The sequence below is a fragment of the Theobroma cacao genome, chromosome 1, assembly GCF_000208745.1.
Source record: "Theobroma cacao cultivar B97-61/B2 chromosome 1, Criollo_cocoa_genome_V2, whole genome shotgun sequence".
Taxonomy (NCBI): domain Eukaryota; kingdom Viridiplantae; phylum Streptophyta; class Magnoliopsida; order Malvales; family Malvaceae; genus Theobroma; species Theobroma cacao.
This window is the reverse complement of record NC_030850.1, coordinates 8,254,301-8,278,988: the sequence shown is the minus strand read 5'-3', so window position 1 is coordinate 8,278,988 and position 24,688 is coordinate 8,254,301. Positions and strand designations below refer to the sequence as shown.

General features: G+C 33.7%; 3 protein-coding genes across 5 annotated transcripts; 2 read left to right on the top strand and 1 right to left on the bottom strand.

Annotated features, from left to right (window-relative positions):
• LOC18611984 (probable LRR receptor-like serine/threonine-protein kinase At5g63710) lies at nt 2,733–15,539 on the top strand. 3 transcript variants are annotated; one of them, XM_007048524.2, is made up of 11 exons: nt 2,733–2,824; nt 5,028–5,183; nt 6,487–6,619; nt 6,881–6,952; nt 8,608–8,751; nt 8,957–9,022; nt 9,802–9,872; nt 9,955–10,098; nt 12,356–12,697; nt 13,117–13,511; nt 14,627–15,539. In XM_007048524.2, exons 1-11 carry the CDS (start codon nt 2,812–2,814, stop codon nt 14,936–14,938), a joined length of 1,848 nt encoding a protein of 615 aa, XP_007048586.2. In that variant the 5' UTR covers nt 2,733–2,811; the 3' UTR covers nt 14,939–15,539. The 3 variants fall into 3 exon arrangements, with proteins under 3 accessions (XP_007048586.2, XP_017969705.1, XP_017969704.1); XM_018114215.1 differs by lacking the exon at nt 2,733–2,824 and adding an exon at nt 4,397–4,794; XM_018114216.1 differs by lacking the exon at nt 9,955–10,098.
• LOC18611983 (aspartic proteinase nepenthesin-1) lies at nt 17,518–19,290 on the top strand. Its single transcript, XM_007048523.2, has one exon. It carries the CDS (start codon nt 17,833–17,835, stop codon nt 19,156–19,158), a length of 1,326 nt encoding a protein of 441 aa, XP_007048585.2. The 5' UTR covers nt 17,518–17,832; the 3' UTR covers nt 19,159–19,290.
• Nucleotides 21,294–23,667, bottom strand: LOC18611982. Its single transcript, XM_007048522.2, has 2 exons — nt 23,207–23,667; nt 21,294–21,785 (listed from the first exon to the last, which is right to left on the bottom strand). The coding sequence occupies exons 1-2, from the start codon at nt 23,403–23,405 to the stop codon at nt 21,466–21,468; spliced, it is 519 nt and encodes a 172-aa protein (XP_007048584.2). The 5' UTR covers nt 23,406–23,667; the 3' UTR covers nt 21,294–21,465.

Sequence of the window (24,688 nt, the reverse complement as noted above, 5' to 3'; positions counted from 1 at the left end):
TTCCAACAAAAGTTGGCTAACTAAACGTGTAAAGTAAAAAGTACTACATAATCATGTCAACATGTCATTTTATCGTCCACTATAATATATATAAATATGCTACATGAGTGTCATGTGACATAAAATGACAGTTTCATTTTGATTAAACTTGTTCGACTTGACTTTTTTTAGTTTAAAAGCTATTAAGAGGCTCTTATAGAAAAATAATAGTTTTTAAAATTAAGCTAAAACTGTTTGAAAAATTTATTTTTATAAACTTTTTTTTATAAATAAGTTGTTTGGTAAAATAAATTATATTAGCTTTAATCTTGATTAAAATTACCATAAAAGTATTTAATAAATGAGCATATTTTTTAGAGAGTAATGTTGAGATTTTTTTAAATAGATGAGGATATTTTTTAAATAAAAAGAAAAATTCTTTTAAAATGTTGACGTATTTTTAAAAGAAGATAAGAGAAAGCTCATTCTAGAGCTTTTCCATAAACTTTTTTATTTATTTTATTCTTTGAAAAAAGGTTATTTTTTAAAAAAATTTCTCAAAATCTTATTTGATCCAACTTTTACTTTTAAAAAATAAATAAGTTGAAAAAAAGTCGAGTCAAATAGACACTAATAATAATTAATCAATCCTTATTTATAAAGATTTATTTAATTTAAAATAAAAATATAAAAATTTAATTGAACATAATAAAGAATAAAAATTTATAGAAAATTTTTTAAATAATTCAAAAATCTTTTTAAATATTATATCAATTTTTTTTTGGCAGATCATAGTCAACATTAGAAGTTAAATACAAAAACCTCCCCCTCTAAACATCTCAAAACTGCACTTTCCTCATGTCCCTTAAAATCACAACATTTTTGGTTTTTTTCCCTTTGATCCTTAACAAAGTTGGTCAAAAATTAGTTTGCATTTGGTTCCGCATACATTGTTGGGGACTTTTCTGAGATTGGGGAATGGACCGCCGAGAAAGGTTGAGCCTCCTCTAAAAGTTGACCCCAATACGGGTTCAACTTGGGCCCACAAACATCTAAAGGCCCAAATATAAATAGGCTAAGTTTGGTTGGATCCAAAAAAGTACGGCCTTATTGGATTGGTCATTGCTGAAAATGTATTTCTCGGCCATGACTGTTGTAGAGTGTTGTAGGCTGCTCTCAACCACAGTCCCATTCCAAAATCAATTTATAAGTTCATTCTCATAATTTAATACAAATGTGCATATTTTATGCACAATTAGTAAATTAAATATTATCACTTTGTTAATAAATAAATTAAAATTTTGAGTACTCTAAAAAGGAAATACTTATAATTTTTTTTTAAAAAAATTATATATTTTATAAGATGTCACTCTCTGATTACATAATAATACACAAATAGTATACACTGGCAATAAATCAATATAAACCTTTACTAAAATATACTTTGAGAAATTTTTATTTATCGTATCAAACCACAAGATAGATTTGAAAAGAAAATACAGAAATGAGAAAGTATTGGATACTCATTTTTTCCCAGCCACAAAACTCAACCTCTACATAGCATTAGATGCTATTTGCTATGTTCAATACCTTCCCACTACACCATTGAAACCTGGATTCCCTACTTAGATCCTTAGTCCATACAACAGGCCAAAGAAAGAAAGATAGAAAGAAACTTGTCAAATAAATAAAGAAAGAAAGTTATCTACTTTTCATGCAATTAACAGTGTAAGTCAATCAAAGTGCATAAAGGGTCAACATGCTTTAACTAATGCAGAATAAATCCTACAACATGTCTTTGTAGACATAATAAATTAAGATAAAATCCTAAAACATGTTTTTCATGCAATAAAGTAACAAAAAATCCAAATCAATAACTTAATGAAACCCTCAAATTCATTTAAAATCAGAATAATATATATCATAACAAAAAATAAAGAATTAAACAAAAAGAAAGGAAAATTAACAAATAAGCATTCTTCACTGTATTCTATCAAATTATGAGAAAAAACTTTAAGAAATTTGTAGAGCTAAAAGCATTAACATATTTGGCACGAAATGTACTCGAACCTTGTTCTCTCATATGAACAAACGTAAGAAATTTACTATCTTGGATGCATAGTACAAAAGCATACTAGTTCATTATTGAAATTCCTTTTGACTAAGCCATGTGGCCTTTGTCGAATGACGGGAACGCTGGGCAAAATGCGTGGGTCCCTGGCGGCTCAAACCTGGTCAGGGCTTGTCGAGCTGTGCAGGCGGAATAGTGGTCGGGACGTGGGGAACGTTATTGTCATGGAAAACAGGACAATATAATAATGTCCGTGGAAACTTCTGTCCTTCAACACAACTGAGATATTATATGCTACACCGTTCGACTTTTTATCATAATAAAAAATACAAGCAAAGGGAAAGTGGAAATGTGGATGCCAATTATTACTACTTTAATAACATTGTAAAGCAGAGAGACCCATTAATTAGTGGGATTCTCATTCTCATCCCACCTCCTTTCCAATTCCCAAAGCATGGACTCAGACATATTATCTAAATATATTCTAATACTGTGCCATACATATTGGATATCTGTGCCCCTTGGTTGGGGTGGGCTCTTGTCACTTGTCAGAATTTCTTTTATTTATTTATTTATTTATTTATATCGAATCAAATGCTTGGTGGGACCCTGCACTAAAAACATCACTCATTTCACATGATCTTGGTTATTGTTTGTACTCATCGTGTCTTGATATCTATTCGACTTCTTCTTTCTTGTCATCTTGTGCACTTTTTTTTGCCCTTTCTTTCCCATGGTTTCCTGGTTTTGCCGCAGCACCCATGGCTAAATCAGGTATGCTCTTTTATCTTCATCTCCTCTCTTCTCTCTCTCTCTCTCTCTCTTTTGCTTTTAAAGCAGGTACGACTATTTATAATCCCTTAAGATGATGATGATGCATGTAAATATATATCTGGGTCGGATGTCTGAAAACTGATCCTGGTTTTTATCAACTGTGTGATGTATCTTGCTGCTTTCTTCCACTGTTTTATTCGAACATACACATTTTGGCAACCAACCCTTCATGTGTTTAGCTCCAAGTGATTTACTAAAGTTCAAGGGTTCCAAGGGAGAGGAGTACCGAAGTAGGTAAAAAGTTGAGTAAACAGGTTTTTTTGTTTTGGGATAAGCGTTAAGCAAAAGTGAAAGTAGAGTGAAAGACCAGCGCCACGTTTGCTAATATTGGCAGGCGCCGTGTCGCTGTGAATGGTTAGTAGATTCCAGTTTTATCCCCGTAAATTACATGGATAAAAATTAAAGTTCTACGCTTTTGTTCATTTTGTTCGCTAAACTTTAATTCCTTAATATACCAAATGTGATCCCCGTATGTAATGTCAACCAAATAAATGATAAAATAATAATTAATATAATATTATAATGATTTAATCAATTACGTTATTTAAAACTTTCATGTCAAGTTTTATAACTATTTTATTTTCTTAATTTTCTAGTTTTGTTAAAATGAGAAATCTACGAAAATAATGTAAGAAAAAAAAAGAAAAATAAGAAGATAAAATTTTTTTAATAATTTTTATAAATGACATGACTGCTTGAAGGATCACTGTATCATCATTTATTTTAACACAATCTATTAAGATAATTATATTGATATATTTAAAAAGTTTAGTGATCAAATTGAGATAAATTGAAATTTTGGTTAAGAGGGCAAAAAAGTAAAAATGTAGTTACTATCCATGAAATTTACTCGAATTTTATTAATAACTAATCCTAATATTATTAGTCCTGACATATGCAACTTAACTTATATGCTCCCAAAATTTTTAATGAAAAAAATAGAGTAAAATATCCAAGCATGATGTTTGAAAAAAATTTCTGAATTATTCATATAAATTTAAATAAGTTTATATATTTTTAAATGTTTAATAAAATTTTTATTTTTTTTTATTTTGAGTTATATAAGTTATTATGACTAATAATTAATTAATTATCATAAAATATTATTTATTATTTTATGTTTACATTATGTTTGAAATGATACTTACATGAAACTTATATGAAAGGTGAAAATGTAATATATTTATATCATTATGTTATATTATTATCTATTTAGACATGTTAACATGTTACGTTAACATGTTGACGTGTCTTATCAGTTTCATATTGTATTTTTTTATGATAATGTGATTGAATGTTAATAAAAAAATTAAAATTTATTTAAATTTTTATAAATAATTTAAGGAATTTTAAAAAAATATTATACCGAAGATCTATTTATATGTATCATAATATTCCATTTCCCCGTTTGGCATGTTTTGCCATGTAAATTCTCCGGTGTTACATCGTTTGATATTTTCCATATTTTATCTTCTTGCCAATTCTCGTTAACTAAAAAGCCTTTTTAATTTTTCCAAATGGAAACTATACCTTTTGAACGCCACCATTAAACACTAAACTCTTTGCTACCCAGAATGTCCAGCATCCTTTCCCTTCAATGTCATCCTTCTTCTGAAATCAAATTTCATTGAATCAAACTAGAAATGATTTTAAAACCCTAAACCCTAAAATCCCAAAATTTCTAACCCTGGCCAACCATAAACGCTAGGCAGGCATACTTTCAGAAATCTGCGATATGTCTTCTCTAAAGCGATGTACTTGAATCGCTAAGTCACAAGTCACAAGTGTTTTTTGATGTATCCTTTGTACAATGTGAATTGATCCTTACTGTAGCCATGTTTGCCATATAGAGTGAAACGACCTTTATTAGAATAAGGTGACACTAAAAGACGGGGAGAGGAGTTGAGTTGGTAAGCAAGGGAGACTACTCAACTAGTTATTTTAATATAGAATTTTCCTGCTGAAAGTGCATCGTGCCATGACTTTGACATGCCTCTATGTCCACTTGTTTGCAAAAGAGATGTTGGGCTCTATCCTTTGATTTCTGACACTAGTTTTTCCTACATGTGTGACAGAAAGTAACTTATCTTCTTTGTAAGTTGGTCTAAAGTAAAAAATTTCCATTTTCCTGCTCTTTTAAAAGGTGTGCAGAGGTTGCTTGGTCCATCTCCCTTGGAGAATAAAGGAACTTGTAATTTTCAAGCGTTTCCCAAATGGCGTCCTCTAAAGCTTATGACAATCTGGCTCATTGTCCTTTTCGTAAGAATCAGTTATTCATCCGATGAGCCTGATGTTGAGGGTATGGTAACTCTAACTTCAGCCTATTTGGTAATTTGAATTTGTTATGTATGTGATCTCGGTAATGTGGCAGTCTTAAATTTTCCCATATGCCATTCTGTTGAGATCTTTGGCTTGTGTGGCATCCAATGCGTTTTAGTGTGTTTCCTGCTTAAATTAGTATGATTATGCATTTGGTGATAGAAGAAAGTTTTATTGCTATTAGCCTGAATGAAGTCAGTTCTAGAATGAGCTTATATATTACCTATGCACAGAGAAAGGATATGGCAAAGAGTGACAATGATTATTAATCACTACAATTCAGTTTGAATGGTTCCATCGTAACATCATTATTGTCCTTGATATTTTCCCTCTTGATTTGTTTGATCTTCTGATTGACTCCACATTAGTTGTGACTGAAAGTTATGAGTCTTAAGTGACTGAGAACTAGTTGGAATGACCTTGAAATGTTTTGCTTCGATATCAATTAAATAGTAAGCTATTGTAATGAGAAACGGATAAGTCAAATAGTTAGTAATTTGCATAAGTGAGAGAAGAGCAAGAGAGGGTTACAGAAAATTTTGATATCTATTATTTAAAGTATCTGATTGGTACGGCAACATTCCCTATTGATGTAGATTGTTTTTTACCGATAATTTAAACTGTTTGTTAAATTAAAGTGATTTATTATCAAATATTTATTATCTTATGAGTTTTCTACTGGTCGGAAATTGACTATGAAGAAACTCCTACAGTTTGAAATTTATGTATCATAATTAAGCTGGACACAGGCCACTAAAAACCAACACCGGTGATGGATTGAAAACATAAGGGACCAATTCTTGTCACTTAAGAACCATATTTCTCATCGTAGTACCTTTTAGGCTTGATTTTAAAAGAATTACTATTATCTTAAGTTTTTTTCACATTCATATTACACACATAGGGTCACCACTATTTCTTTATTGTTGACCATACACATAAAAGGATTATTTCTATCCTTATTTACGAAGATTCATAGAGAATAAGAACAGTTTTGCCTTAATGAATGCTGTCAACAGCAGCGCAATTACATCCCCATATTTTATTTAACATGTTACAATTTGACCTAATTGCCAATAGTTGTTCCAAGAGCCTTGGTCTGAATTAGTCAACAATCACAGATTTATGGGCATAAGAAAACATTCAAAATTCCAGTTCTCTTTTTTTTTTTTGGCTAATATCAATACAGATTATAGTATCTATTTCTTGCTGCTGCCTATTATTGGCTGTCTAGTTTTTTTTTCATGTTTAATGACTGGGCTTTTATTTCTTCAAATGTTCAGGAGAAGCTTTGATTGGTTTTCTCAAGGTTCTCAATGATTCCAGAGGCCGAATAACTGATTGGAATGATCATTTTACCAGTCCATGCTTTAGCTGGTCTTATATCACCTGTAGGAATGGACATGTCATATCCTTGTAAGTCCATATGTTTTAATGATAATTGAATTATGGTTTCTTTTTATGAAAGACCTTCTTATTTGTCAATGATTGTATTACTCTTACTGAATATATTTGATTGACATTGCTTTAACTCTGATTCCATTCACTCTTTGGTATAATATGGAGTTCTACAACTCACATTAGGATCTCTACCTAGACCCTATTTACATCACCACTTGAGCTAAGACCATTTCTTCATTTTTTTAATTTTATAATAAGCTCTGATATAATTTGCAGGGACCTGGCTTCATATGGATTGTCAGGAACTCTTTCACATTCAATTACCAAACTGAAGTTTCTGGTTAACTTGTAAGTCATCTTGTTGCATGATGGTGCTGACTTCATCAGCACTCATTAAATCTGCTGCATATGAGGAAAAGGTTGATGCAAGTTGGATGGTATTGTATTATACACATACATCTTGGCAATGGAAAGAGAAAAGTGTATAATTCTATATTAATAACACAAAAACACACCACACAACATATACATACTTATATTTACAAACATATCTGTGTTGTGTGTGCGTGTGTGTGTGTGTAGAACACAGATAAGCATCTGTGTGTATGCATATATATGTATACATACTGTGGGTTGTATGTTAGTTATGTGGTTTGGAAATTTAAAATATGAATAATTGGGGGAAGTGTGTATATTACTGTTGGACATGTAGGTTGCATGATAAAGACCTTAAGTAATTGGTAATCTCTTCACATTTTCTGCATGTCAAAGGGTAAAGCTAGCAAGTGGGGCAGGGTTGAGCTGATGAGGGACCATTTGTGAATCCTGCAAATTAAGGGTTAAACCTTTTTTTTCTTCTTGGCTTTGATTTGTAGTAGCTGGGATTTTCCGTAGCAGGTTATCCTTAGTTGCTTGTCTAGTTCTTGACTTTATGATTAGGATGGCATGTTGGAGGATTATTGGTACTGAATCATTTAAGTTTAATTTACCTTTTAAAGCTCTGCAAGTGAGTTGATAGAAGGGAGCTTCCCGATTCAGCAGGTGTAATAAGGATGCGGCAGCAGTGGACCACTTCCTTTTTGTTGCTTACTTTATTAGTAGTAATGTTCCATCAAATATTACTCCTTTTGACAGTCATTGGATTATACTAAATGGTCTTTTGAAGTTCCCGGCCTATTGAAGAGGAATAGAGATTGGGGTATCAGTCATTTGATAAGGGGATGTTATTGCATAGTTGCTCTGGAGCTTGTCGGGGATAGACATCTTAGTGTTTTGCTGTTAAGAACATATAGTTGGAAAGAGTAATCCAAGCTTCTGGCAATGTTTTATCCTTTCTTTTTCTCTTTTTTTTTTTTCCACTTTATACTAAGGTTACTTAATTTGTAGGTTTCTTCTTTCTGTGTGTGTATGTGCCTGTGTGCATGCCTGCTTATTTTAGGCATCTATTGAATATAATTCATTAAAGCTGCAAACCTCTCTTCCTGTGTCTTTTAGTGAAACTTGTTATTTGTGAAGAAAAGTTGCTTGCTTACTAGTTATGCAGTATTAATTATCATTTCAACCTATTATTAACTATATCACAAGAGACATATTTCTGTCTTTTAGTGCTACTTGCATATTAGAAATGGAACATACTTTTTAGTTGGTCAGAATCTTTCATGATTTATATTTCTGATGCAGGATGTCATCGGTTTTCAGTTTTTGAGATGTTATTCAGCTTCATAAGTAATTTGGTACAGTTGGGTAAAAGCCACTTCATGTGTGATTTGGTTTATGTAGACTGAAAGAAACAACAAAATGTTGATGGTATATGCACTTCAATTTGCATGGAAGGTGCTTTTGTTGAGAACTGAACTTTACTAGATGTGCCTTTTAGAGAATGAATTCTTTTATGATATGCTTGTTTCTCATGCCATAATGTAATAACACTTAGTTTAGTGGAAATTTTATTTATTTTTCCATTGTGGTGAATGAGTCTTGAAAACAATAGTCTACCTTTGCAGGGATTTGCAAAACAATGATCTATCTGGTTTGTTGCCTGGTTTCCTTGGTGATATGGTACACCTAGAAACTCTGAATCTTGCAAATAATAAATTCAGTGGTTCTATACCTGCAAATTGGGGTCAACTATCCAATTTAAAGCATTTGTAAGACTGCTATGTTCTTCTTGTCAAATTTTGTTTTTCGTTTTTTTTAACTCTCTCACAAGTAATGTGGAGAATACTAGGTCTATTTTGTCACTTTTATAAATGCTTTTCTCTAGGTTAGACAACTTTTTGAGTAGAAGATTTGCTAATCTTATATGCTAAATTGACTTCAGAAGTCATACTCATGAATCTTTTTATTTGACAGGGACCTTTCATCCAACAATTTAACAGGAAGAATTCCAATGCAATTGTTTTCGGTTCCAACATTCAAGTAAACTTCATAAGAAATTCCATCTCCTTTAAATTTTAGTAACTATTATAGTATAGTGCTATCTTGGCCTCCTAAAATTGGAAAAATTTTCTGGTAAGAAAATAGTAACATTAATCCATAGTGACAGTACTGCTGATTTAGTATATTTAAAATATTTATGTTTCTTAATTTACTAACAAAAATTATACATATTTAACTATACTTTAGTTGTTAGTGTTTTAATAACTGAGATTAACCTGAATTCTTAAAAGCATCTAGACAGCAAATATATTTGAAATTTATTGGTTTCTGCATTGCTTATATCAATGCAAAGTGTCAATCAGATCAGACGTTTTGGTATTTCTTGTGTTGGTTAGTTTTGGTGCTGGGATCAATGGGGATCGGCTTCTCAGGGTGGACCACTTCTCCTGCAAAATCAAACCACTGTGGGTGGGCACCCTGGCTTTCCCTGGCATCTGCACTCTGATGTTTAAGTCAGCATAATGTAGTAGGGTGAAAGTATATGAGAGATAATCTTATGAATATGAGAGAGGATAGAGACCCTGAGGTGGGTGTGACGGGCACCCACATTTCTACGAGGGAGAGATTCCTTGGTGAGGTATATTAATGGGGCTCAGCTTGTCATCTAGTGGAGGTGCAAGAGAGAGATTGATCACCATTCGGATGATCTTTATGTCCCTGGAACCTGCTGGGGACCTGGCCTTAACACTTAGGTTATAGCTTCACATTATATAACTCACAATTGCTACTTGTTCCTATTGACAGTGTTATTTTGTCAGCTTTACAGGAACACATCTTGCTTGCGGCTCAAGCTTGGAGCAACCTTGTGTTTCAACCATTACATTCCCAGGTTTGCTCTAGATCATTTTTTTTTACCTTATCTATTTGATATATGTGTTATATGTGTGCTTGAACTTGTGATGTTTGGGCAGTTTCAACCAACAGGTCCAAAATTAAAATTGTTATAACCTCCTCAAGTTGTGTTGCTCTCATACTTCTATCACTTGGTGCTCTCTTTGTTTACCGGTTTAATCAAGTCCACAAACTTAGGCGTGATGTTTTCGTTGATGTTGCAGGTAATTTTGTTTTATTTTCTCTTTCTTCCCCAAGATATATTTCAGCTTAATCTTAGTTTGCAAGAACAATATACATAAAATATGCCATTGCAACCTAAGAAACTCCAATTTCATGGTCTTTTCCCATTTTCAAAAAGCAGTTACTCTGTTTTTAGGGTTAGTAAGCCATGCAGCAGCTTTTCATTAGAATGGGTGTTTTTCACTTAATATATACTTAGAACATTTGAAGCCTTCATTTAATGAGTTAAAAGTGATAGAAGGAGTACTTAGGTTCCTCATGCCTTTGGTTGTAAAATTCCAAACTTCACAAAACTTAACTAATGGTTAGTACTTGGTGTATGCTAATGCAAACGTACATGTGCTGGATAAAAATTGAACAAAAGAAAAGGTTTGCTGATCTAGAAGATCCTAACATGAATGAAATCACAACCATCATGACCATTATGCAAGAATTGTTGGAAGTTCATAGTTTCAAAGAGTAGTGGGATGTTACTAGCGTGTTTTAGATATCATCAAAACTGCAAAAGCATGGGTTTGTGAGATGAAGAACATATATTCTCTAATCTTGAATATTCATATAAAATATGGAAGGAAATGTGTCATGCCCTAGACCTAACCATCAAGGTCAAACACATTGAGTGATCTACTAATCCTCATAATGTATTTAGACTAGCAGCCGCGCAACTGTTGATCACTCTGTAAGTGTCATCGTGTATGAAGTTAGGTGGAATATTCAGAAAGAGAAAATAAGTAGTTAATACTGCTATTTAAGTTAGTTACTTTTGTTGCTTGATTTTTTCTTTCTAAAAGATGCTAGAAGGTAAAAGGAAATGTTCAAAAGCAAAATCTTGATTGATCAAAAGCTAAATCAACTATTCTAATCAAAACCATTACTTTGTGATAGAGAAGATAAACGAGAAAACTTAAATGCTTTTGTTCCAATACAAAAGCACCTCAAGCTTATGAGTTTCTATCAACTGTTTCCAAGCTCTGCTCAAAGGGGCACTCCCCACCCCTGTTCTGTTCCATGTCCTCTCTTTCAAGAATGGAAACCAAGTTTAGGCTTGACAGAACCTTGCTTACTCTAAGAAGAATCACTGCATATCTTCTTTTGCTCACTCTTAAAATGCCCTTCTTTATACCAACATTTGAGAGACCATGTTCAAACTTCTCCTCAATACATCTCAGTTGAACTGCTCTAGAATTATTTTCTGTAGTCACTATCTCTGCTCACCAATCCTTAGGCCTTAGGATAGGAGAGCAAACATTGCTCCTTGTGTTTTGTGATTACAATCCCAATGTTGTTGCTCTGCCATATTTTCTATTGACTGCAGTACTCTTACCGTGAAGGAATTGTTCCAATCATACGCAATTTCATTGAACCCTTCCCTAGCCCAGTAGAGAATCCGAATGACTTGTTCTTGCCCTTTCCCCATGGGCATTGAACATGGTATAAGTTCAAACTTCATCGTGATTACTCTAACCATCCAAATAAAAAGAGACTTATCTGCTTCTTTTTGAGTGACTGCTGACCGACCTCGTCTGTTGTTTGGTAAGATGCCTCATCACCCTAGTTTTGCTCACAAACTATATCAAAAACATAAATGTGTTTGCATCTGGGGTTAGTTTTGCCCTTCCCTGATTTAGTGGAATTTATAACCTTTCATTTTTTTTTTGTTTTGATTTCCTTTTCACCACCGTGCATGGACCAAATTATCACTCGCATCAGTAGAACTGGACTTCTTCACGCTTATTCTCTGCAATTTCCACAGGGTCACTATTCGCTTCTACTTCCTCTTTCCACCTATATAAGCAATATTTTATCTTGTGGTCAAGTTATACCAGATTTAATACAGATAGTATGGAGACCCGCAAATTCCACCATCTAAATGTGCCTCCTAACTCTCACTTTAGAGACTTGTGCCTCACTGATATTGATCTCCATGCACATTCTTGAGTGATTACCCCCTGTTGCAAGAGCCATCTTTGAATCAATCTTAGATTGATGAAACAGAGAAACAATAAACAGTAATTCTGGTAAATGAATCATTCTATTTAATCCATCTATTATTTTCTATATCATTCCATAATTTTCTTCAGGCATCCCATGGTACAAGTCAAAGTTATTGGGGTAGATATCAAATTTATGCTTGTTATTTCTTGTTGTGCACCTTATAAGAATCCTGCTAAAATCTTTTTTTTTTTTTTTTTAAGTTTCCATGTGAAACAGATTAACACTTTCAATATTTAATTTTAGGTGAAGATGACCACAAAATTTCCTTTAGCCAGCTTAGGCGATTTTCATGGCGTGAGATCCAACTTGCAACTGACAATTTCAGTGAATGCAACATAATTGGACAAGGAGGGTTTGGAAAAGTTTATAAAGGTGTCCTCTCTGACAACACAAAGGTTGCTGTGAAACGCCTTGCAGATTATTATAGTCCTGGTGGAGAAGCTGCATTCCAGAGGGAAGTTCAGCTTATAAGTGTTGCTGTTCATAAGAATCTTCTACGGTTGATTGGATTCTGCACGACATCATCTGAAAAGATTCTTGTTTATCCTTTCATGCAAAATTTAAGTGTGGCATATCAACTGAGAGGTACATGTCCTATAGGATTTGCAGTAACTTTTGCTGCCGTATAATGCATGTTTGTTTTTACTTTATTCTAATTAAGTTTGTGCCTTAAATGGAGAACAAAATTATATTTCATAACATGTCATGGTGTAAAAATGGTGCCTATGATCTTAAAAATAAATATTATACCATGTAAAGGTGAAAAGAAATGCAATTTATAGGAAGTGATGGTGGAAGATGATGTTTAGAATCCTTTAGCCTACCTATTAATATTCTACCATGAAAAAGTAAAAGAAAGGAAGAAGCTAACAAAAATATTGGAGAAGATGTTGAGTCTCTAACTATAGTTTATTTACAGCAACTATTAACTTGGAAATGTCTAGTCATAATTGTGGCAGTCATAGATCATTTTTACAATATTTTACATCTGAAATTTGCTGTAGACTTAAAACCTGGAGAGAAAGGCTTGGACTGGCCAATGAGGAAACATGTAGCTTTTGGTGCTGCCCATGGTTTGGAGTATCTACATGAGCATTGCAATCCTAAGATAATACATCGTGATTTAAAAGCTGCAAACATCCTTCTAGATGAAAATTTTGAAGCTGTTCTTGGAGATTTTGGGCTAGCAAAGCTTGCTGATACTAAGTTGACTCATGTTACCACTCAAGTGCGTGGTACCATGGGTCATATCGCCCCAGAATATTTGTCCACAGGAAAATCTTCCGTAAAAACTGATGTCTTTGGATATGGTGTAATGCTTCTGGAACTGGTTACTGGTCAGCGTGCCATAGATTTTGCTCGTCTAGAAGAGGAAGAGGATGTTCTTCTACTTGATCATGTAAGATTTTTATATTGGTGCACCCTCTCCTAAATCTTTTATGAATGTATGGTCTCTGCAGTATTTGCTATTTTGCATTGTGACCTTTGAAGTCTTGGATTTTTATTTTCAGTTTAGTTTTTATCCTTGTTTCTGTATCTGTTTCATACTTTAGGTATTTCTCTTTTTTTTTTTACCCATAAAACATTTTCTCTGTGAGATTAAATACTTGAAACTCATATTCCTGCCCTTTGATTTGCTAATGAAAAATAAATCAACTAATACTCCTTGTTAGTTTTTTGCTTGAAGAGAATTTTCTTTTTACCTGGGAACTATAAAGTATATTTACTCTCTATAACATAAGTTTAACCTTGTGGAACTAAGTTTGCCGTATGGCATGTAAAACCCTCTAAGCACTTACGGAGAATTGTGTCTGCAACCGTATCTATCCAAGGATATATGGACAAAGATCTATTATATCAAAACAAAACTCTCAGATGCCTTATTCAGCGGTAGGAGCCAAATCTATGTCTTGGCTTATACTTAAAAAATGCCACAAGACTCCTTGCTGCAGGCTGTGGAAAAAATTGTTTAGAACTTGCTCTGAAAACCCTGAATAAGAGCGGGGGAGAAAAATTACGAAATAACTTCTATGAATTTATTGACATCTCCATCTTTTTCATTTTTCAGACTGGTTTCGAGCATAAGTTGCATCATGGTGCCCTTGGTGAAACTGTTAGTATAATGAAGTACGATGTTTTTTTTTTTTTTTCTTATACTTCTTCTTCTTACTTCTTTTAGTGGGTGGGGTGGGGAAGCCTAAATCTTCTAGTTTGGGACTTCCATTGAAGAACTGTTAGATTTGCTAATGTCAAACACCAAGCTCACTTGAGGACTTATAGAACCTAATTTTTTTTCTTGTCATGCCTGCCTTTGCAGCTCCACACTTCTTCTTCTACTTTCTCTTTCATTTCTGTTTTTTTTTTCTTTTTGTGTGTTTTTATTTTGTTTTATTTAAAATCTTTTAGTTGGTGGATGTGTGTATGTGTGCACGCGTGTTTAATATGTCTTAATATATATTATTGATTGTACCTTTCATGAGGATCTTTAGATTGATGGAAATGTGATATTAACAGATCAAAAAGCTGCTGAGAGAAGACAGGATTGATGACATTGTTGATGGAAACTTGAAGATTTATGATCCTAAAGAAGTGAAGACTATTGTACGAGTTGCACTGCTCTGCACACAGAGCTCATTCGAAGATCGCCCAACAATGGCAGAAGTGGTCAAAATGCTGGAAGGAGTAGGAGTGGCAGAGAGATGGGCTGAATGGGAGGAGCTTGAACAAGCAAGGAATCAAGAATTCATGCTTTACTCTCACCAGTTCATTTGGGCTGAAGATTCTAGTGTTGACCAAGAAGCTATACAGTTGTCCAGAGCCAGATAATCCCACACAATCAATTTTGAGCTAAACTCTCAGACCCAAGCAGATTTAGTGCATTGAATCTCAGAAAGAAAAATGAAAACCATAGTATTATCTAAAGTTGTATCGCATAGTATATGGTTTGGTATCTGTTACAATGCCACATTTACTGCTCGTAAAGAGTTATGCTATGTATGTTAAATGTAAATGTCAAGTTGTTGAGGTGTGGATGAGCAGAAAGGCGGCTACCTTGGATCCAATACAAGACAAAAGGGGGCGATCCAGGATTTCGGGCATATCCCTTTCCGACCGTCAAATCAGTACGATGATGCGGAAGAAAGAAACAATGACTAGGACCATCTGTTGATTCCCATCAATACTGGAACAGGTCATGCTAGCCTTTAGGCTAGCCACTGTCAAGGCATATTCTGCTCCTCATTTGTCGGACCAGATGCCTTAATGCCACGAGTGTGGTAGTATTGGTAATGGGCCTCTTGGGCCGTAGGCCTAAAATGCATAATGGTCTTAACTCGAGACTTGAGTAAAATACGCTTCATGGAGGCCCAGTTCATAAAATATGGGCATATTTCTCACACTTTTGAAGATACCAATCTACTTTTGTCCATTTCTTCAATTGGTTATGGAATCTCAACCACCTTTTCTAGCCCAAAAAAATTAAAAATTTTATACTCTTTATATTTCTTATTCATTGTAGTGATGAGATTACATATACAAGTGCAATTATGATCAAATAATTTTCAATAAATGTTCGGTATTATTATTATATCGAGTAAAAAGGGTCGCAAAAATCAAAGAATAAACCAAAGGATTAATATAAATGCTCCTTCATGATGAGACTCTAATTTAAAATTAAAAGATTTTAATTCTTTCTTACCATTAGAATAAGCCATTCTTTCACTTAGTAAAAATGTTAATATTGTAAAATATTTTTATAACAGTAATGACGTAACAAGTTAACATATTAACATAGTAAAAATTTTGTTATGTGGCTTCTCGATTTAACATAGTCAATTTCTTAAAAGTATTTGACATGGCAAGTTGACATAATTCACATCCCTAAGTTTAATGGTAAGAAAGTATTAAAAAAGGAAATGCTCTTATTTTTGTTATATTGAAAAAGTTTTTTTGTTATTTTTAATTTTGTGATATTAAAAGTAATAAAAGAACATATAAATTTTATATAAAAAGTTTTTAAAATTTTAATATAAAATATGTTCAAGTTAATTTTTTTTTAAAAAAATTTCAATTAAATTTAAATGAGGACAAATATTTTTTGAAACAGAAGTAATAACAATATCCATAAAACTTAGCATTAGACCAAGCAAACAAGCACTAGGAATTAACTAATAGTTGTCTTTTTCTTTTCTAACTTCCAATTAACCAATTAATTGTAACACAATTAGTACTTAACTTTCGAACCGTCTACTATGTCAAGTAATCTTCCTTAATTCTATTTTCAAAAGATAAGTCCGTACGACAGTGTTTGATATAAGATAATTTATGTGATTTATTCATCGTGATTAAATTATGTTTAGTAGTAACTTAAGAATTTTATATGATAGTGATTTTAAATCATTGAAAATGATTAGATCACCATTTTGTGGGTGATCTGAATCCTATTTAAAAAGGTGAAAAAGTTTTATCACCGAGGAGTGATTTTTTAAATTATTTTTATAACAAAGGTACCCTCATAATAGTGCACACGAAAACACGTTTCTTTTTAAAATTTTATTTTTTTTAAGAAAATCTTCACGTTTTAATTAATTCAATCACAAAATAACATAAGTAACACGTAAATAATTTTAATCAGATGTTTTAGAAAATTATACTCATTAAAACTTATTCGTAGCTTATGTGATGTTAGCTATTTCAAACCAAACCAAAAAAGAAAACAAAAAAGGGGTGAATAAAGTAAAGGTAAACAATTTATCTCACCTAACTGAATTAGGACCATCGAACCAACTTGATTCCAACAATACGTAAATTAGTAAAAAAGTTAGCCCACCAACCACTGCAACGACAAACCCTTCCAATTCTCTAAACCAGTCATCACAGACACAGACAAGCCACTTAAAATAATACAAAGAGCAATATTTTGATTAGAAACATAAGGTACTCCGCCAGAAGGATTATAATATATAAACGTTAGAAACCACCCTCACCTCCGGTTGGTCCATACATGCACGCACTTTATTTGTCTCCAAGCAGACATTGCAACTATATATAATTAAGATCAAATTTGGAGAAGATTAGGGCAACATTAATTATCGGAAGGAAAATACTAATGTTACGAATGATGTTTGTGTAGTTAAAACCAATAATTAACTTTCACATGTGCAAAAGGGAAGAGGCTTATTCTTCTTGGAATTATAAAATTAATTCTAAGATCAAATCTAAACTCATGATTAATTGTCAAAGTGGTCAGTGAGACAAGGAATATTATTAGTTTTAGGTTATCGTACAGTCCAAAGATAGTTAACCAAACTCCTGAGAGACGAGCTTAAGCAAAGCGTATGTGCTTACAATTGCTTTCTCACAAAAAGATTGCTACATATATGTTTGTTTTCGATTCCCCCAAATATCCCCAACCACCACGAAAAGTCTTTGGCCTCTAGTTTCGCAGCTGCGGTGATATCTCAACCTCCATGTACAAGTTGGCATGTCTCACTTCTCACTTTAGCCTACATCTTCTCCTCTAAGCTCCACTCGACAGTCGTTATCTGTTTTCCCCTACATCTACTCCTCCATTTTTGTTTATCAAGTTACATGCCTTTACTGTGTGTTATTGTTATGTAAAGACCATTTCCACTGTAGAATCCTATATAAGCTTCATCTCACCAACCACCTTCGATTCACATCTGATCACCCAATTCGATTCTTTCCAATTAGATTTACATATGGCTTCACTATATTCTTTGCTATGTGTGGCATTTCTAACCCTAGAAATAGTTGCGTTGTCTGTTTCGCCAGCAGTTTCCACGTCGAGGGGAGCATTAGAGCACCGGAGGCTCCAAAACGGGTTCAGGGTAACGCTCAGGCATGTTGATTCAGGCAAGAACTTAACCAAATGGGAGCGAATCCAGCGCGGGGTAAAGCGTGGGAATCACAGGCTGCAGAGGTTGAATGCTATGGTTTTGGCAGCAACTGATGCATCTGAACTTCAAGCGCCTATTACAGCAGGGAATGGCGAGTTCCTGATGGACTTAGCGATTGGGACGCCACCGGAGAGTTACTCTGCAATATTGGACACGGGGAGTGATTTAATATGGACTCAGTGCAAGCCTTGCTCTCAATGCTTTGATCAACCTACCCCGATCTTCGACCCCAAAAAGTCTTCTAGTTTCTCCAAGTTATCATGCTCCAGCCACCTATGCTCAGCACTACCCCAATCAGCTTGCAGTGATGGATGTGAGTATCTCTATACGTATGGCGACTATTCCTCCACGCAAGGGGTCATGGCAGTCGAAACCTTCACATTCGGCAAGCTTTCTGTTCCAAATATTGGATTCGGGTGCGGAGGAGATAACCAGGGAGATGGGTTTACACAAGGTGCGGGCCTGGTGGGGCTTGGTCGTGGACCCGTGTCGCTAGTCTCGCAGCTAAAACAGGGCAAGTTCTCTTATTGCCTAACGTCCATTGATGACACCAAGAAAAGCACACTTTTGATGGGGTCTATAGCAAGTGTGAATAGAACATTAGGAGCAATCAAGACCACCCCATTGATACATAACCCAACACAGCCATCTTTTTACTATCTTTCACTCAAAGGGATTACCGTTGGAGACACTCGCTTGCCTATCAAGAAATCCACTTTCGCACTCGAAGATGATGGCACTGGCGGCGTAATCATAGACTCTGGCACAACCATTACGTATCTAGAAGAAAGGGCTTTCGACATGGTCAAAAAAGAATTCATCTCCCAAATGAAGCTTTCCGTGGACACTTCGGGTTCAACCGGGCTCGAGCTTTGCTTCACTTTGCCGTCAGGTTCGACGGATGTAGAAGTACCCAAGTTGATATTCCATTTCGAGGGAGCAGATTTAGATTTACCAGGGGAGAATTATATGATTGCTGACTCCAGCTCCGGATTGCTTTGCTTGGCAATGGGAAGTTCTAGTGGCATGTCCATCTTTGGCAACGTTCAACAGCAAAACATGTTGGTGCTTCATGATCTTGAGAAGGCAACGTTGTCGTTCCAACATACACAATGCGACAAGTTATGAATTTAATTACTTCGTGGCCTTCATTTTCGTTTGTGTGTTAATTAATTTGTCATTTTATTTTTTGAATTTAATTGTTATAATTTCATACACGGTAGATCTATGTTTTAAATAAAAAACCAATAGTGTTTCTCTTGACATATTTGCCTATATTAGCCATCAAATCAATTAAGAACCAGATGATAAACGAGTTTGAAAGGAAAACAAAGGAGTCGCTATATTAGGCACATCTTTTGGCATTAATAATTGATAAACACAAGTACGGTAAATGGTGCGCAATTATGATACTGGCCTTTATTACCATTGTAAGCTTAATAAATAAAAAAGCCTCAAGTCATTAATAATTATAACATTATAAGTGAATTCAATTCATGTTTACAAAATTATTACGCCCTATTTGTTCTTTATTCGGAAAATCAGAGAGAGTGAAGGACAAAACCAATATCATATCCGACTTTAGGATAAAAAATTCACATAAAATAATAGTAACAGTACTCTTATATTAGTTATAATCAAAGAAATAAGTAATTTGATAACAAAATGTAAAATTTGAGTCGGAAATTTCACATATTAAAACATTGCCATATAATTTGTTTATGGAATCGGACGACCGATATTAGAATAATCTCCAAGTATGGTATGCATTAATTCTATAATGTCTCCTCAATTCATTCTATATCTGACTGAAGAAAGAAATTAGGGAGTTGAAGCTTAAAGAGATTGTTTTAGCTTTGATTTTTTCTTCTTTCCACTCCAATCTTCTCTCTCCCTATATTTTTCAATCTAAAAATCGAAACTTTGCTCCTTGATTAAGTCAGTGGCTTATCAATTGCTGCCTTGAAAAACTTTTGATGTAACTTAAATTTCATGATTTAATGGCTCCACCATTCAATCAGCTCCTTTTCTCTTGAGTTTTAAGTTATTTCATCTTCTTTTTCAGCTTCCAATTTCTTATGTCAGTTGCTGAGGCAAAAAAAAGGAAAAAAGAAGAAGAAGAAAATGGGTCTTTTTAGTTATTTTGATTTATGGGCTTTCAGTAGAAAATTATAACTTAATTAAGTTAAATTAGTAGCTTAATAATTGTTACTTTGAACAGCTTTTGATGTAATTTGTTTTCCTTTACATGCAAGTTCATGCAGTCCTTGTCATGAGGCTAATGGCAATATAAAAGCTTTTGTTGTCTGTGAAGACATTTAAATCATGGAATGCACTTGTGCTAATAATCACAATCATTGCAATAATACACTACTTTCAACTGTGATTACTACTTCAAAATATATACTCAATCTACTTCCCACCATTTCCACCACAATTTTGCCTGCCATAGTTAGGTTTTTGTCAAGGAAACAAAATAAAAGTACGAGAATATATATATATATATATGTAAAATTTTTTATTGATGTAAAAGAATATCTCTATTCATTATATTTTTAAAATTGTTGTTTTACATAATTTTTTGTTTTATATAAATGTAGAACAATTATAATTGCATTAATGAAGAAAATTTCATTTTCATCTATTTCGATTAAATGGTAGACATGTGCAAAGAAAGAACAATGAGAAGAAGACATAAGTGTGTACCAGGATGGAACGTGACCTACCAAAAACTTTAAGTTAATCATTAATTTTACATATATATATATATATATATATATATATAATTAGGAAAATCTCTCCACTTTGCAAGAGGTGTTAATTTTTTATTTTAAAAGTATAAATCAATAAGTTTTTATATTGGATAGTTTTCTAAAAGTAATTAAAGAAATTAAAACTTCAAAAAAAAAAACAGAAGAAAATACAATAATGAAAATTTTCGTATTTCTTGTTTTTTCTCCCTTATCTTTGTTTTTCTTCTATCAAAAGACTTAAATCTTTTTCACTCTATTTGAAAAATATAGATTTATAGAAAAAATATGTAATACTTAATAATATTTTGATTAAAAAATATTTTTTTTAAAAAGAAAAATAAAGGAGGGAAAAACACACAAAAAAATGGTCAAAACCATTTTTATTTGTATAAAAAGTTCAGAATCTGTACGCATCCGAACATTTGAAACCCAGAATCAATTTAGTCCAACAAACCAACCATTAACCTAACACTAGCCCACCATTGCAATTTGCAAGGCAAGGCCTAATTATAAAGCAATCAACTCCCAAATTGCAGCAGGTTAATCAATTTAGCCAACACAATTTGGCAAGTAGAAGAACTCAAAAGGACCTCTCGCCTTTGAGGCTCAAAAGCCCTTTGGGCTATGCAACATAAAGCCAAAATTTTTCAACATTTTATACAAGTGGAAGAGGAAGAATATCTTATGAAGTATTATGTAGTCTTTTGCTATCTTTCCACCCAAGTTCACGAGCCCGTTTCTTCCACAAGGCTGTAAGCTTAAGCTCCTCTTCTAGCTCTGCTTCAACCCTTTGCCTGCCTTCCTCACAAGTTTCTACTCCTACGTAGCACTTTTCTGCCATTTTCCGGTAGTATGAGGATGCTCTTTTCGTATACTTTCTTTGTGCCTTGGTGCGCTCCAAGGTTTCATTGCTTACAATCTTCTGTAATGCAATCTCCTCTGACAGTAAATCTACGATGTCCTTCTTAAGTGCTTTTACGTCTGGGCTATGTTTACCACAATCTGCATAATGAAGAAAATCATTTGAACAGAAAGAAAGACTAGGATAAAAGGAATGGGATTCGGATACTATCAATCCCTAACGTCTAATACTTCCAGTGAGGCAGTGAGTTTAAGTCTGGATTTCCAACAAGAAAAGTTGAGAATGTGGCTTGTATGAACAGCTATTTTGACTAAAGATCGGGTTTTGAGGTACTATGATGAAGTTCAGTTTTGACCTGTCCTGTTTAAAGGCAACAAACGGAAATGTTCTAGCAAGTGTTCTGGGGTGAAATTTTCCCCGACTTCAAATCTACGAAACCCCGGCCAACGGAGCAAGAATGCTATCACCTAGAAAACTTAAGCTGAGGCAGATGTACTGACCAGAGTATGTGCTCTTGAGTAATCCTGCAAGAATAATGAAGACACATTTTTTTCTTTTTGAAAATTAAATAGCAGCTTTCATTAAACCTGGGGGAATGAAAGGGTTCCCACCGGTAAGGGGGTCTTAGGGAAAATTATTGTCACTCAATTGAAGCGTGAGTTAAATGTTCATCTACATCCCTGGTTTTAAAGATATTTCCTAAATTAAATGCAGTACAGCAGCATTATTTCTTTGTCAAAGATCTAATGCAGCTTAAATCATGTACCTATGAGGCTATTCAAAATTTCTCCTTGGAGATATCAGTCCAAGGGAAAGCCAAGACTAGCTCCAATTGCAAATTTAATAACCAGTCTGCAGTAAGTAAACAGAATACGGCGGCCACCATTACCCTGGCCACATAACCAGAAGAAACAGGGCAATAAACCCAGAATGATAATATTTTCTACAGTATGAAAGTATTTGAACTTAGAGAATTGGCTTTATCAAAAGGATATTTCAACATCAAGGACTCTTAATGTCATGACTTAGAAGCGCCGAGCGGTCCCAATAGCTTGCGGTTAATGATTGTAACCTTGATCTAGGCTTCAGTTTATAATACCAAGCCTAGCCCATAATGCTGCCTAACTTGAAAATAAGCCATTATCTAACTAACCAGGTTAATTGTTATTTATAGCCTAACATGCCATAAAACTGGATAACTGACTGCCTATACTCAATGCCTATTCAACAGACAACAGACTGATATGGTTTCCACTCCATTAATGGCAACAAATTCATCCCATCATTCTGCCAATATTTATGCTTTACAAAAGTAGAATAGCATTTCCGGATGTAGTCACAAGCCTATGGGATAGATTGAAACACGGGAAAGGCATACAAATTCAGAGCATAAAAACAAATCTCACCAAAATAGCAACTCACATAATCAATACCATTTTTTCAAGGACTAGACGTATATAAACCAGAAAAGGAAAACGCTTCACATGAAAATTAATGGCTTGCCATTTCTGAAACGTTTTCAGTTTTCAAACAGTTAGTGGAAGGCAAAACTCTGACTAACCTGGTGGTGATACAGAGTCTGTCTTGGAAGAGCAATCACAAAAACAAGGTGGACAAGACGCCCGAGCTGTTGACTTGTTCTTCAAACCTATGAACAGTGTTGGACCAACAACGTAACCAACCAGACATACACAAACAAAAGCAAAGGCAAACCTTAAAACACCCTTGCACCGAAACTTTCGCTCTGGACTATGAGCCATCTATGTTAATTCCCCTCTTACAACAAAACACAGATTTACTGAGACCATTTCAAGATCTGAGGTCAAAGACTGCAGTCTTAGACTTGAGGAGACATTGGTTCTGTTTTTTGGGAAATTAAAGAAGACCCAGATCCCTATATTAACAGTCTCATAATCTTATAAGAGTTGTAAGTTTGTTTAACTACTTACTTAGTACTTGTGAAAACGAAATTCAGTAACATTAAAACTAAAACTAAAAAATAAATTGAAAATTCTCCGTTCCATTTTGAATTTTCTTTAGTATCCTGTTTATAATTTTATATTACAAGTTTAAAGTGTACATTAAAGAAAAGAAAAAAAAACAGATTTAAAATTTAAACTCTGATTTTTTTTATTAAGAATTTTTCACATTTACAAATCTATCATGATAACAATTTTTTAGACTTAATTTTGTCTAGTTTCTTATTCTAATTGAATGTCTATCATTTCTAATTGATAGACTCTAACTCTAACTCTAACTTATCCTAATAAAAACAATTTTTAATAGATATTAACAAAGAAATATTACTTTGCAACCATACTCCAGTGGTACCACCCCATACAAGTGATAAAGGACAAATGGCATCTCCTCCCCCTAAACCCTTCCAATTCAGAAAAGGTAAACATCATCGCTGAATTGATTTGCAAAATGCAGGGTTGCTGAATTTAGATGGAACGTACTTTTCAAATAAAATTGATTCTTGAAGCATTCCAGTGGTAAATTTAATTTACTTTACCAATTGCAACTTGATTAGGTTCACAAGATTGGTAAATAGCTTACATTTCACCTAATTTAAGGTACATGTTTCAGTTTCATGCACAAGTTTCTTCTTTACGCTTAAGCTTTTTGATTCAAGTTGCACGTTGGTCCAACTGTGTAGCATTTTTCATTGGTTTATTCTCTTCAGCATTTCGGGTGGTTTAAGTCTTAAGGGTCCAACTAGTGACATTAATAGTTAAAAGGTAACCATATAAGATCATATATTTATATATGTCAAATTTTATATATATATAATAATAATAATAAAATAAAAATTGAAAGGTGGCTACTAGCCCTCTCATCACCACCTTCGGTCCGTCTCTGAGTCCAACCAAGACATTTTTTATGATATTAGTCTAGGGGCATGAAACGTAAGAGTTTCATGCAGAGGACCAAGATTTTGGTAATCAATTGTTTAGTCCCTGAATTTCACTTCCATGATAGATTCTCAAAAAAGCTAAATGACTAACTTCAGCAAGTAGCAACCAACTAATACTTGAATGCA

Bases quoted from the DNA above. Each gene is read 5' to 3' on its own strand.
- LOC18611984 (XM_007048524.2), top strand. The intron at 9,873-9,954 runs GTTTGCTCTAGA...ATGTTTGGGCAG, and splicing joins TTCAACCATTACATTCCCAG to TTTCAACCAACAGGTCCAAA. The intron at 13,512-14,626 runs GTAAGATTTTTA...TGATATTAACAG, and splicing joins ATGTTCTTCTACTTGATCAT to ATCAAAAAGCTGCTGAGAGA.
- LOC18611983 (XM_007048523.2), top strand. From the start codon at position 17,833: ATGGCTTCACTATATTCTTTGCTATGTGTGGCATTTCTAACCCTAGAA.
- LOC18611982 (XM_007048522.2), bottom strand. From the start codon at position 23,405: ATGGCTCATAGTCCAGAGCGAAAGTTTCGGTGCAAGGGTGTTTTAAGG. The intron at 21,786-23,206 runs GTTAGTCAGAGT...TTCATTATGCAG, and splicing joins AGACTCTGTATCACCACCAG to ATTGTGGTAAACATAGCCCA.